General features: G+C 39.3%; 1 protein-coding gene across 3 annotated transcripts; it reads left to right on the forward strand.

Moving 5' to 3' along the window:
- The first annotated feature begins 1,380 nt into the window (after positions 1–1,380).
- dbr1 (debranching RNA lariats 1) lies at positions 1,381–13,692 on the forward strand. Of its 3 annotated transcripts, none has more exons than XM_012970236.3 (9): positions 1,381–1,590; positions 3,690–3,946; positions 6,957–7,081; positions 7,703–7,783; positions 7,907–7,992; positions 10,399–10,623; positions 10,866–10,946; positions 11,047–11,192; positions 12,624–13,692. In XM_012970236.3, the coding sequence occupies exons 2-9, from the start codon at positions 3,750–3,752 to the stop codon at positions 13,285–13,287; spliced, it is 1,605 nt and encodes a 534-aa protein (XP_012825690.1). In that variant the 5' UTR covers positions 1,381–1,590; positions 3,690–3,749; the 3' UTR covers positions 13,288–13,692. The 3 variants fall into 3 exon arrangements, with proteins under 3 accessions (XP_012825690.1, NP_988947.1, XP_012825691.1); NM_203616.1 differs by having other exon boundaries at positions 1,516–1,560; XM_012970237.3 differs by lacking the exon at positions 1,381–1,590 and adding an exon at positions 1,619–1,762.
- The last annotated feature ends 1,910 nt before the right edge of the window (positions 13,693–15,602 follow it).

Raw genomic sequence — 15,602 nt, forward strand, 5'->3', positions numbered from 1 at the left:
AGGCTGTATCTGGTAGAAGAATGTCTTCCTTATGAATTATACTCATACTATGTATCTATCTTGTGCAAAATTTTAAAATCAATTTATGAACAGTGATTGCTGTGTAGGTGCAATTGAGGAGTAGGCCACTAGATGACAGTACACCTTTGTCCCATGATAATCTATGCACCTGGCCACACTATGGAGCTGGTAAAACTTGGGGTGTGGGGTGTAAGATTTATAATCTGTTTTGCTTGTATCACTTGTGTATGCACCTGAAGTGCAATGATGTCTCTGGGTCATTGGTCTATGCATTTGTAATTGTTTACAGCCAGCATGGTGTCTGTCATTACACAGCTTTTTAAGTCTGGGTGACGTGTCCTCTTTAAAGAATATCTGGACTTGCTAAAGACACTTATGTGAAACCTTATGGCAACTATTTGTAACCTTGGACAAGTCACTTAAAGGAGAAGGAAAGGTAAAACCACTGGGGTTGCTTACATTATACCCCAGACTGGTGCTTTTGTTAATATAAACCACCCCAGCCCAGGGTAACTGTGAGATAGCGTTCCTCTTTCGATTTTCTTAATTCTTCCAAATCCCGGGGCCGGCGCGTACACAGTAGGGTGAGAATGCTGACTGTTTTGTTAAAGTTCGGCTCTTCAATCTACTGCGTAAAGACAGAAGGAAGAGGATCGTCTCGCAGCTACCCTGGGCTGGTGGGGTTTCCTCCTAACAGGGGCATCAGCCTGGGGTAAAAGGTAAGCGATTAGTCACTGGGGGGAGCCTAACATTTGGCACCCCATGGATTATACCTTTCCTTCTGCTTTAATGTGGTCCTACCAAACACTTTCTGCATAAAAAAAATGATTCTAAGACACTTTGCAGTATACAGCAATTATAGATTCCCAGTGGTTTTAATGTAACTGATATTAAAAGCAGTATCTGTATGACAGTTTACATTGTCTGCACTCCTCATACTGACTCCTAAAAGAAACTTGCAGCCAGCTGATTAAACGGGATTGATTAGAAGACCTTACTTTTCACTGATATTTTAACTAATATTACATTTACAAATAACTTTTAAAACCATTAATTTTTATATGAATGTATAAGAAAGTTGCTTAGAATTGTATTTTCTTTTGTTATGCGCCGTCCCAGGTAAAAGAGTAAAATGTGCAGTATAGTGAAATCCGAAGAGGTAAAATTAAATAAAATGGTAGCACGCAATTAGTTGTACAGGAGGAATTTTATTTCCTTCCCCCCCCCTCCTCTTCTTCGTCGTCTGTTAGTCCGGCCGCTCCGTAGCCCAAAACGTTGCTGTCCCGCTGGCACTGAATAGCATTGACAGCCTACCTTCTAATAATGGCTGTGGCTAGTTCCTAGCGGCGACTCGTCTTCCGATGACGCCATTCGGACGCGACGAATGGCGTCAGCGTCATGTGACACAGATTAGTCTCAGAGTAGAGCATTCGAACGGAGACATGCCACAAACAAAAATGGCTGAAATCTAACACTTCCTTACTTCCGCTATAACTGCCTGTTTGGGTGAGGACGCTACCCGTGTGCGCCGAGGTCCAGGTACATGTGAACGTCCCTTAACTAACACAGGTAGAGCTTTGCTTGTGGCGTTAGAAATTGTTAATGTTCCAGCTGATGCAGTATTGTGGTCCTCAGGTGCCGGCGTTTGCGGTTGTTGGTGGCAGTTTTGGGACGCATGAATGTCACTCTCAGCCTGCGCTTTGGTGGCGTTCGCAGCTGGAGTACTTGGTTGTTATACAGGGTAACGCTTGCTTAGTCTATTGGAAATGTCTTGGAATAGCGCTGCTCATTGACTTTAGGATCCTTATTTTGTTATCAGTTCTAATGGAGAGTCCTTGGGAGAAGAAGGTTCGTGCTGTAGGCACTAGTAGAGAACCTGGCCTGGGTACCCCACACTGTCTGTCTTACATGCACTTACATTTGTTACAGCTCTTGGCCACAGTTCATATCGATTTAGTAAGGGGAGCTGTATATTGTAATTTGTATTTTAATTTTATTATATAAAAATATTGCATCTCCTTCTGGTTGCTCCAATTAATATGCCTTTTAAAAACTTTGTCTCATCTGTAGTGATGTAGCGCGCACATGCACACTCACTTCAGATGCACCTTTCTTGTATGAGGTAGCGCACACATGCACACTCACTTCAGATGCACCTTTCTTGTATGAGGTAGCGCGCACACTCACTTCAGATGCACCTTTCTTGTATGAGGTAGCGCGCACATGCACACTCACTTCAGATGCACCTTTCTTGTATGAGGTAGCGCGCACACTCACTTCAGATGCACCTTTCTTGTATGAGGTAGCGCGCACACTCACTTCAGATGCACCTTTCTTGTATGAGGTAGCGCACACATGCACACTCACTTCAGATATACCTTTCTTGTATGAGGTAGCGCACACATGCACACTCACTTCAGATATACCTTTCTTGTATGAGGTAGCGCACACATGCACACTCACTTCAGATATACCTTTCTTGTATGAGGTAGCGCACACATGCACACTCACTTCAGATATACCTTTCTTGTATGAGCTAGCGCGCACACTCACTTCAGATGCACCTTTCTTGTATGAGGTAGCGCGCACACTCACTTCAGATGCACCTTTCTTGTATGAGGTAGCGCGCACATGCACACTCACTTCAGATGCACCTTTCTTGTATGAGGTAGCGCGCACACTCACTTCAGATGCACCTTTCTTGTATGAGGTAGCGCACACATGCACACTCACTTCAGATATACCTTTCTTGTATGAGGTAGCGCACACATGCACACTCACTTCAGATATACCTTTCTTGTATGAGGTAGCGCACACATGCACACTCACTTCAGATATACCTTTCTTGTATGAGGTAGCGCACACATGCACACTCACTTCAGATGCACCTTTCTTGTATGAGGTAGCGCGCACATGCACACTCACTTCAGATGCACCTTTCTTGTATGAGCTAGCGCACACATGCACACTCACTTCAGATGCACCTTTCTTGTATGAGCTAGCGCACACATGCACACTCACTTCAGATGCACCTTTCTTGTATGAGGTAGCGCACACATGCACACTCACTTCAGATGCACCTTTCTTGTATGATGTAGTACACTCATCTGTTTGATGCTGATGCCAGTTCCAGGTTAATAGGTGCTCTTCTGTTTTCATGTAATGTTCACCTGCACACTGTTCTTTTTGACATCACATGTCACTTGCCTCTTTTTTTTTTTTAATATTTATTTATATTTTATATAATGGTTTTATCTCTGATCCTATGCTATGGAAGTGCACCCCTCTTTCGATGTTCATTTGTTGATTATCACAGTGTGACCAACTTCTTTGAGGTGGCTGCACCAAGCATAGTTGGTGTACCCTACGCATCATTTACATCAAGACTTTCACATTATCGGACACTTATTCAGATTAACTGGATGCCTTTTACACACTCATTTCTATTTCTCTTGGATGGGTAACTGAAATTAAACTTTTCAGTCAAATTTATAGTCTTGAGTTCCCTTTACTGTATTTTCTAATAATTTTATGGAAACCAGATACAAAAACAGTGTAGCCTATTTAAGCATGCACAAAAAACTCTTTCTATTTAGTAAATTATATAACCTTAAAAATTAAGTAAACTGCTGTTCGGTTTTATTAATAATTATAATTGTCCTTTTTAGATGACTTTTTAAGAAGATCCTTTCTGCTGCATTAAGCTTTGTAACATCAAAGCTACAGCCATGAAGATTGCAGTGGAAGGGTGCTGTCATGGTGAGCTGGATAAAATCTATGAAACTATCCAGTTTCTTGAGAAGAAAGAGAACACAAAAGTAGATCTGCTGCTGTGCTGTGGAGATTTCCAAGCTGTGAGAAATGAGGGGGACATGAAATGTATGGCTGTACCACAGAAGTATCGCCAAATGCAGACTTTCTACAAGTAATCATTCTTTGGACACATAAGTATATTTTACTGGGATCACTTCTTTTGAACTGTATACTGATTTGATTCATGGGAAAGAATTAGCTTTGCTTTAACCTGTAGTAGATAGCCTTTGATGCCCTAGTTGATGGTAACTAGTTGTCCCAGCATTCAATTCCCTAGGTACTAACAGTATCTGCTCTTTTTATCATGGAAAGTCTTTAGATGGTTTATACAAGGTGATATAAGCTGCTTATTTTTCCCCTCCAGGTTCATGAACCTGTTGACTGGTGTAGGGTTTCTACTTGACTTATATCTGTCAAGAATTAAGAAAGAATTATCTTTTGATTTTGTTAGAAAATCCTGTTGTCTGAGGGCTAAATTTGTGGTGCAGCCTCCGCTGATGGGTCTGCAAAGGTGCCCAGCACAAGGGTGGCCAGATAAGACAAAATTGCTTTCCAAATTTCATGTGCCCATATTTAAAGGAGAAAGAAAGGTAAAAACTAAGTAAGCTTTATCAGAAAGGTCTATGTAAATACAGCCATAAGCACTCACAGAAATGCTGCACTGAGTTCTGTCAAAAGATTTTTGGTGTCCGTTTTCCTCTGCCAGAGACATGCAGCTCTCTTCTCTCTCCCCTCTCCCTCCCCTCTCCCTCATAGTCTTACAAACTGAGCATGTACACCGGTCTGGGTCTCGGTGCAGGAGCGAGGCATTATGGGAACTTTCTTTACACAGCTCAGCGTTTTTTCTTCCTGTTTGGCTTCTGATCATCTGAACAGGAGAAATATGGGGAGATTTAAGGGCACAATTGAGAGAACTGAAGGTATGCCTGCAGCTTGAGATTAACTCTTTATTAGCCTTTCCTTCTCCTTTAAATGATAATGAAAGGTTTATGCACTGCCAATAAGCAGTTCCCAGTATATTTAATTGCTACCATTTTTCCCCGGACCACTGCTTCTGTTCAGTAGACGTTTCACCTGGGATCTTTTTCATTAAGCACTGTACCTCCATCTTTGTAAAAATTCCCATTGCTAACAAACCAAACAAAATACACAACTCACAAAGCGTTTAAATATGACAAAGATGGGCTTGCAGCACTGAGTGACAAAAATCACTGGACTGGTGCATTTTTAATGAACAGTAGCACCTGGCTGTGGTACCATAAACTAGGGATGCACCGAATCTAGGATTCAGACAAGATTCTGCCTTTTTAAGCAGGATTCGGACAAACCCATGCTGCTGACCGAACCAAATTCGAATCCTTAAAATTGCGTGACTTTCTCTCACGTAAACACAGAAGTTTAATTTTTTTTCTTTTCAGCTCGGTATTTGTTCGGTATTTGGCTGAATCCTTTACGAAACATTCGGGTTTGGAAGAATCCAAAAATAGTGGATTCAGTGCATCCCTACCATAAACTGAAAAGGATTTAATTTACAAAAAATGTAACAGTTTAATACACTGAGGGGTTCCTAACACATATTAGCAAAGTGTATTAACCTTTCCTTGTCTGTTTAATATTTGCCAAGGTATTGATCTGGTAGATAAATAATAATTTCAATATTCCTGTCTATAAGTGGCCAGCCTTAGTGTGCTGGACGTTAATCTGCTTGCACACGCAGACTGACCTGAAGATTTCGATAGGTAGGTATATATACAGTACATGTAAATGTATACGGCCAGAAGTATCCGGTTACCCTACTAAAATCATATGCCTTCAGTTAAAATACTTTAAGCAGCAGCACACATTATTATTAACAATTATTTATAAAGCGCCAACATATTCTGCATCGCTGTACAATAAGTGGGTTTCATACATTGGACTTACAGAATAACATATAAAACAATCAATAACCAATACAAAAGGTGAAGAGAGCCCTGCCCAAAAGAGCTTACACACACATGATACATCTTTCTATGTGCAGTGACGGGCCTTGGCTATAGTGGTATCAGGTCCATGAAATAGTACTCTAGACTAGTGCAGCAGAAATGCTTTCACTGGAATGACAATTCAATGGTTGCTATATGGCAGACAGAAAGTTTGTTTGTTGGATGCCAGAAGAACACTACCTACCTGAATGCTTAATGTAAAGTTTTTGCTGGGGAGGAATAATCAGCTGGCACTGTTTTTAGTTGTTTATTCAAGGGCCCCTGGTTTCAGTGAAATCAAATTTACAGTGTAAAATTCCATGCTTCTTGCTTCGTAGTACCAGTTCAGGGCAAGTCCTTTTCCATTTCAGCCTATACATAAGGCAAGCTTTGCACAGAATTGATTTGCTAAGATAGGAGTGAAAGGACTGAATTGGCCTGCACAGATCTCTGACTTCACTCTCTGAACACCGTTGGGATGAACTGGAATACCAACTGCTTGCCTAATTGCTGAACCTCACTATTGCTATCGTCACTAAATGGAAATCTTTCCCAACTAACAGTCTCCCTACAGTGCAGTGAGAAGAGTAGAAACTATTATACAGTAGCAGCAAAGGGTGAACCAACCTCATATTAATACTCTCAGTTTCAGAGGTTATCTGATTGCTTTTGCCATATAGTGCATCTTTGATAGAGAAAAGCATGTAACATCTTTTAACGGGGAAAAGGAAGTTTGATTTCCATCCCCCTCTTGCCAGTCTATTGTGGCAGGCTATAAATCAGATGATGTGGGCTGAAAGAATTTAGCATTTGATTGTCATTCTCTATTAAAAAATGTTTTTCCTCCCATCCAAGGCACTCTCTGTACTTTAACTCTTGATCAAAGTATGGTATTGCACCTTCAAATTTACTGCAGTATTTTTTTTGTTTGCAAATGATCCATAAATCTGTACAATAGATGTGAAATGTGTTATTTTCATTACAAATTCATGTACATTTTTATTAGAGAGACAGATTCCAAGCTTATATGGGAAACATGGAAGCATGCTATGCTCTTCTTGAATAAATAGTCTTTGCCATACAGTAAACATAGTTAAACACAGCTCCAAGGCCATATATATTTTATGTTATTATATCGTTTGTTTCCCAATTTTAAAGATATTACTCTGGTGAGAAACTGGCCCCTATTCTAACAATCTTTATTGGAGGAAACCATGAGGCATCAAACTACCTCCAAGAACTACCTTATGGAGGCTGGGTTGCACCAAATATTTACTACGTGGGTAAGTCTGATATTGCACTTCAGGTAGCTTCCATGGGATACATTTAACATCCCTCTTTGCACATACACTTTTCCCTTTATATTTCCCCTAAGCCATTTAAATAATAAATATCCTTTTAAAAAAAAAAAAGACTATTCTCCAGCAATTTTTTGTTAACAGTATAGACAGTAATTAGTAGAAAATTTACTTTTCACCCTTTAGCATATATCCGCCGCCCCAGTTGTTTAAAAGAAAAAGTTAATATCTCGATGGCCCTTTTCTAAATTAAAGTGAATCATTTATCCTATTTAAAATCGAATATTGCTTTCATTTATAGCAGGTAACAAATTAGTGTAGCTTACTGTGCGCACATAACATTTGAATTATTTGGATTTATATGCATGGAGCTGACTTACTGTGTATATCTGTAGACATCTGTTGTAAAAACTGCTGTTACTACAGTCTATAAATGAATCTACATGAGAAAATGATATTGCTGCACAGAGTTATATCTGTAAATGCAAATGTGCATAGAAGTAATCACTCTAATGTGCACTGTCATTTTACTACCAATAAAAGTTGCACTTGCTAGAAATTTTTTATAAATATTTGTTTTAATTTGCACTTATTCTATTTTGACAGGCTATGCAGGGGTGGTAAAATATCGTGGAGTGAGAATAGGTGGAATATCTGGAATATTTAAGTCACATGACTATCGAAAAGGTATGTTCACATTATGTTTTTGTAGTTGTGTAAGGTTTTATGCTTATCCAAAGAAGGTAAAGCTGCACTTGACACTCTTCAGCTATTTTTACTTTCTTAATATAATTATTCTTACATATGCAGGTCATTTTGAACGACCACCTTACAGTAAGGACACTGTAAGAAGTGCCTACCATGTGAGGAACATAGAGGTCTTTAGGCTAAAGCAGGTAAGGTTTTTTTAGTTTGTTTTGTCATATCACAATTGATCAAAGGCATTTTTTTTTACACAATACCTAATTCACATTACATATAATATATAATGTATCCTTAGACGTTGCATTAGTTTATTAATTGTTCTAAAAGTGTGTGTACAATCACTTTTGAGGATAATCCAATTTCTTGGCTTGACTACACTGATGTAGTGTTTAGAGTCCCTTTAAATTATTTCTGTTAATTACAGAGCATTTGAACCAAGTGGCCCAATATACCACCCAAATCCTGTTGTTTATATCACTGCAGAAATATAAGCCTTAATAGGATGTATTAGCATTGTTTTTGACATATTAAAACTTTATTATATCAATCACTCAAACACCACACCAATTATAAAAAGGCAGATTAATGAAATTAATGTAAACTTGCTTAGGTATTTAAGTTTAATGGAATACTGTCATGGGAAAACATGATTTATTTTTTTAAATGCCTTAGTTAATACAGCTGAGCAGCAGAATCCTGTACCGAAATCCATTTTTTTTAAGGCACAAACAGATTTTTTATATTTAATTTTGAAATTTCACATGGGGCTAGCAATGTTCTCCCAGGGTGCTGTTACGGCCATGTGGGCTGCAAGTTGAAGTGCTGTCGCCCCACTTCCACCCCCTCTCCAGCAGCTGATAAGCAGAACATTGGAAAGGTAGCAAGATAGCAGTTACCTGACACCTGCATTGCTAAAAGTGGTAGATATCACACAATAGAATGGCACACAATTGTAATAAATCCAAGTCTGTCTTGGGACTCCAGTTACATGGGAGTAGGAGAAACAATAATGTAACCTGAAAGCAGTTCTAATGTGTAGCGCTGGCTATTTCTGAAAGCTCAGACTCGGGCACAATGCATGAGATGGTGCCTACACACCATATACACACCATATTTTAGTTACTTTTATACACTTTCATTTTTTGGTGTTACTGTTCCTTTAAGTATGATTTTTGTAGCAATAGCACCACCTACTGGTCAGTGTTCAGCTGTTCAATCCAGGAGAATACATCCAGAAGGGAACTCTTCTGGTGTTTCTTTGCTCAGGAAATAGATCAGATAAATCTGATGACCTTTATCATATTTTTCTTGAGCAGAGCAAGATCAGAAATGTTTGTAAGGAGGTGGAAAATGGTGGTGTAAGGAGAATGAGAAATATTTGATTATTCACAATCACACTTATTAAAGTGATCATTGCTAATAGTGTTATTTGTTCATTTGAGTAACTTTGTCGTAGTTAAAGTAGTTTAAGTTTAATTTATATCACTGGCCACCAGAGGGAAGTGCAATCAGGAAGGTATAAAAGGAGCAGCCACACCCAGGTTCAGGATCTTTGATGGCAGGCCATGGGTGAGTCACCATCTGCCGACAGGAGGCGAGTCAGGACCTCGCAGCAGTAGGATAGGAATGGCTAGCATAGACTAGTGGGGTTATACAGCGAGCACTAGCTGCACAAGGCAGTCAGGGTAGATAGAATGGGCAGCCTCCGTCCCAACAAGGAGAAAGGGGAGCCAGGTTCCAAAGGGCACCCGTTAGACAGGGAATCCAGGAACAGCTAGTGAGATAGTACAAGAGGCTTCTGGTCAAACACTATTAGAAGAAATACCTATCCAGGAAAGAGTGAAGGGGTACCAGTGTTTTGAATACCAGTAGAGCGGATGGGTGGGAGTTCCTTGGTAACAGAAATAGTGAGAGAAATTGCATAGCTGAGTAACTGGCTTATGAGATATCCTTGTGGAGAACAAGAAGTTGACATAAATGTTATTTGTGAACTATTAGACCCCACATTTTTTCAAACTGGAGACAGAGGTTCATTGCGGTAATATAAGGGTGTTATTGCTTTAAAATCGGTCTTCCCTCCCTACAAGTTCCCTTTTTTCTGTCTCAACATATTCTCCTGATTAGTTGGAACACTGACCAGCAAATGGCGCTGTTAAAGATTTCCTTAACAGTTTGAAACGGGGGAAAAAAAAGAATGTAAATTGCAATTGTTGACAGTTGATAAAATATGGCAACTTGTTCATGTAATAATAAATACAAATAGACAAAGCTTTTATGCCGAATCAACTATTGTTTGAAAAGTACTGAAGGTAAAGCACCATATATTTTCCCTGTAATAGTTATAGTCTGTGAAAGCTTCTGTCTAGCCTTGCTTTACATTTTCCCTCTGATAAGTACTGAGAAATATCATATAAGCCAATAATGTAATTTGCTTTTTGCATAGTCTCTGATTACCCTTTCTCCTCTAGACTTCAGTTTTTGTGTGTTGCATGTTGTGTTTCAGTAGTTTCTGACTGGCTTGTGAGTCACCTGGCTACCACAATCCCCACTGGGATATAGATGTAGTTCAGTTCTTCAAAATGCTTTTGTTTTTCCAGTTAAAAGAACCCATGGACATTTTTATGTCACACGACTGGCCTAGAAGCATCTATCACTATGGAAACAAAAAACAGCTTCTAAAAAAGAAGGATTTCTTCAGGCAGGAGGTAGAGAACAACACTCTGGGGAGTCCAGCAGCTTCGGAACTTCTACTCCACATCCAGCCATCGTACTGGTTTTCTGCCCATTTGCATGTGAAGTTTGCTGCTTTTATGCAGCATCAGGTAAGAAATGAAGAAAGAAAAAATAAATGGTTGTATTATCCTTTATTATATAAAACATGCATCTGGGGTTTATTATTTTGAAATCCTAACACGTGTGTGTGTGTGTGTGTATATATTTATATATACATATATATACATTTATTTTGTGACATATTAGGTTAGAAGAAATAAACACTGCTTTATATCCTGTGTGATCAACTAAACTGATTTTTATTTATTTATTCTTTTTATGCCTAATGTAGACTAATGTAGAAGGAGAAATACCCAAAGCCACAAAGTTCTTAGCATTGGATAAATGTCTGCCACACAGAGAATTCTTGCAAGTGAGGACTTTTGTTTTTTTTACCTTTTACACACTGATAATACTTTTTAACCTTTTTTGATCTTGAATATGACATTCCTTATGTCTTTGTCCATAATCAGATTGTGGATGTGGAACATGATCCTGGTAAGCCTGACTGCCTTGAGTATGATTTGGAATGGTTGGCTGTTCTTAAAGCCACCAAGGATCTTCTAAACATAACTTCAAAGACTTGGAACATGCCAGAGAATAATGGTCTCCATTCCAGGTAATTTATTAGATGGATGAGTATCTGAGTGATCTGCGTTGCTTGCCCCAAAATCTATTTTAATGTCGGTGAAAAGATCACCATGAGTTATGACAAAAGTAACATGTAATAATAAGTTCTGTCCAGTGTAAATCTAGCTGTATGTAACCAAGGGAGGAAAAGGCATGTAACATAAGGGGAGGGGCACCATAGAGTAATCCTCTTACTGCTTCTTTCGCTGGGTGCGCATGTGCAATATAGTGAAAAAACGAACTTAAGGCAAAAAGCAGGCTTTTTCACTCGACTGCGCATGTGCTGACCCAGGGCCATTGAAGAATTAGGAAGCTAAAGAAGACTATTGCTCCTTGGTTCTTTCTTGGAAGTATCCTGGGCCAGTGCAGTTTTCTTTTAACAGGAGTAGCGGCCTGGGGTATCAGGTAAGTGATTACAATGGGGGTGGGGGGGTTGTGTCTAACATTTGGCACCTCCCTGTGATTTTGCCTTTTCCTTTTAAGCAGCCCTGCATAAGATACTCAAGAAATCTGTGGCCACACTGTCCTTTTAGTGCAGTGAGAATTGAATACTAGTACAGATGGCACCTAATGGTAACGTCACACTTAATTCCCTTGTATACTTGATTCAAGCTGGCCTTCCCTGCACAGAGAAGGAAGTGCTACTAGAAACTAATTTCATTTTGTGAGCGTTGCAAAATGAAGTGGTGTCACTTTGGACAAAAGCACTGATTTAAAAAATAATGTGGCAACCTTGGATAGATTAGAGATGATGGGACATTTCTCCCTGACTAAGGGCCGTGACACATGGGGAGATTAGTCCCGTTGCAACAAATCTCCGTTGTCGCAGATGACTAATCTCCCCGCAATGCCATCCCACCGGCTAGAATGTAAATCATCGGTGGGATGGCATTCATGTTGCCACGATTTGCCGAAGTTACAGAAGTTTACTTTCATGACAACTTCGGCAAATCGCATCGCTGCGTATGCCACCCCATCGGCGATTTGCATTCTAGCCAGTGGGATGGCATTGCGGGGAGATTAGTCGTCCGTGACAACGGAGATTTGTTGACACGACTAATCTCCCCGTGTGTCACGGAGATTGAATGGAGAGAGACTACCCTTTCTTGGTTATTAAGTTTTCACTTACTCTCCCTCTCATATTTGTTGCATTATTTGTGTGTCTTTTGTTTTTGTATTCTATTTTTAATTTCCTTTTTACATTTCTCTTCTTTACATCATACTTTTCTTTGCTGTCCTTTTAAGAAAATTCAATTCGTATTAAAGCCAGAAATACAAATAAGCATTATTATTATTATAACTTTTTGTTGTCCCACTTTATGTTAAAAGGATAGATTATGGTCGAAGTAATATATTAATTCACATTGTGGACTACTAAGAAATAATTCTGTATTTTAACAGAAGTATAAATTGATTTTAGGTGGGATTTTAGTGCCTCTGAGAAAACTAAGAGAGAAATTTTGGATGATCTGGGACATGACATCAAGATCCCTTGCAACTTCTGTATGACAACAGCTTGCTATGACCCCAACAACCCACAATACAAGAGGGTGGCTACTCACATTGTAAACCCACAAACAACAGAATTCTGTGCCAGACTGGGACTTGTAGACCTAAATGCCAAAATCCGCCAGCATGAGGAAGAGGGAGACATTGATATCACAGAGGATAATGAAGCAGACAGTATTGGGTCTGCAGAAGACCCTGGTGAATACAGCACAGACACTTCACTTCTCTCAACTTCTATCAATCCTGATGAAATTGCTTTAGAAGATGATGACGATCAAGAAGATGAAGGTATGGCAGAAAAGTTAGGCGAACCTTCTCCCGATTATACACCTGATCTCTCCATAAACTTTTCCAACATTCGGGTGCTGCCTGATTCTATGGCTGTATCTTCAGATGATGCTACAGATTCTACAAACGATGAGCTTGATCGTTCTGAGAGCAGCCAGACTGAAGGAGAGGGGAAACAGTCCAACAGACCATTGAAGAGGATGAGCAATGAGAATGGGAGTGGTGGGGTAAAGATTAAAAGGCGAAATCAAGCTATATACCAAGCTAAAGATGATGAAGATGAGTAAAGCAAGATTAATTTCCTGTTTTCTTCAATAATACTTCATTTTCTGTCAGTGTAACTTATTTGCTGACAGTGATGTATTTATAGTGAGCTGCATCCTTACCCATACATGTAAAGATTAATTGCCTATTGGTTTGTGGGGCAAAAGGTAAATTATTTTCACTTTTGTGCCTGTTTTACATTTACTTTTAACATTGAATTGCTGGCATCAATATAATTTCCTGCAGGTTTTATATTTTAATTTGTCTGTACCTGTTATTTATGCTTCTTCCCTACATAGCACTGTGCATTAGCAGCTTCTGTAAACATATGTTTTTATTTTGTTTTGTTTTAATTTGCTGTTTCTTAATGCACATGCAGTATTTGTATAAGGAAAATATGTGAAATAAACAGGGGCTGTTTTAGCAAATGCCTGTTTAGTTATTTGGTTTATTTCCCTATGCCGTATAATTGAATTCTGTGCTTGAAGTGTACTCTCTTTTAAGTAAGTTGACCAGGGCAGAAAACTGCTACAGTAGAATGTCCAATTCAACCTTCAGTTCCGGATGAAGCACAACATTTGTGGATGGTTTATGTCAGACTTCTAAAGACCTGTCACAAAGTGATATGGTCTTCTGTTGACTTACACCTTGCAATTACACCCTCTATCGGTTGTACATCTTGCTATAACCACAGCAGTTTAATTTACAGCACTGGTTACAAAAGTAGGTTTTTAAAATGCTATACATAACTACATACGCATGTATACATACAGTGAAACCCTACTGGAAAATAAGTTGCCTTGTTACAGGAACTGTTAAAACACGTTTAACGTGCAATATGTAGTGTTATATATTAGGGCTGGGCGATATACCGTTTAATACCGGATACCGGTGTTTTTTTTAAAAACTATATTCATTTTTCAGATACCGCAATACCGGGGTGTCAGGGTACTCACCCGTGCGGGCCGGTCCCGCACGCCTCCTTGCGTGCGCGTCCCGTTGTCCGCAGGACGTTGCGCATGCGCGTCCAGGTGCACATGCGTCAAAGCGCACATACATGTCAAAGCGTGCACGTCCGTGACGCACTGACGGCGCCGGTTCTGCGCATGCGTGGGGGGTATTTAAAGCTATCAAACGCCTCCTCCTGTGCTATGTTGTCTGCGGCCTTGCCTGGGAAACTAAGCCTGCCTGATTTACCTTACGACTTTCTGTTGCCGATCCTTCGCTTGCCTGACTCTGATTTTCAATACTGCAGTAATTATTCTCTAATTTATTAGGAAATGGGGTTAACACCTAATCATGCATGGAAAAAAAAAATACCGTCAAATACAGTGACACTGATATAATTTTGAAAAATACCGTGATATAAATTTTTGGTCATACCGCCCAGCTCTATTATATATTATTTAAGGTACCTTCAGGCCACTTGCTATGTGAAAATGAGAGCTGTAGGCCTTGAACTGCAGGGTAATTTCATTACATTAGCTTTAATTTAATTGCAACTAGGCATGCACTGGATCCAGGATTTGGTTTGGCAGCACTCTTTGCAGGATTCAGATTTGGCCATTGGGATTACGTGAAGTAATCTGACTTTAAAGCTCTGGACAGCTAAATGTGACTAATTATTTTGTTTGCATATTGTTTTTTTATTGTTTTTTTTCCACAAATCTGAATATGGAAATTAGTATTCAGATTCAGTTCATTATTTGTACAATTTTTTTGTGGAGAGCTCAGTGTTTGGCCAAAACAAAACAGCACATTGTCATTGGTAACTTATATTTTATATAAAATCAGAAGATATTCAATGTTATCATTGACTCAAAGTACCAGGTAACCTTTAACATGTTATTGATTTTAACAATGCAACTACTTCCCGGTTTTCATGCACAGACCCTGCTCTGGTTACTATATTTTTGTCTAGAAATTATTCGTCCATAAAGGACACTTTTTTCTCTGCTCATGTAACCTTTTTTGGCTGTGTGAAAGCAAGGAAGCAACCCTACAGATATATATTGTGGGCATTATGGCCCTCATGAGTGCCTTTATTCCCCCCCCCCCCCCTTCCCTTCCAGGCAGTAACCTTGCTTCAAAACTAAATTAGACTATAAAACAATGATTGAGTGTCTGCTTATTGTAATGGCTATATAAAATAAAATATTTAATGCATCAGTACAGATTTCTACTCTGCACCTCAAACGAACGCACCTTTTTTTTATTTTTTAAAGAAGGTTGATTTTCATGCTCACTAGATGGCAGAACACCTAAACTGGCAATATAGCTGGAAGAGTTCACAGAAACACGTACATTTAAAAACATACCCACTTGTGTAATGAAGGGC

This window comes from Xenopus tropicalis, chromosome 9 (assembly GCF_000004195.4).
Source record: "Xenopus tropicalis strain Nigerian chromosome 9, UCB_Xtro_10.0, whole genome shotgun sequence".
NCBI classification, from domain to species: domain Eukaryota; kingdom Metazoa; phylum Chordata; class Amphibia; order Anura; family Pipidae; genus Xenopus; species Xenopus tropicalis.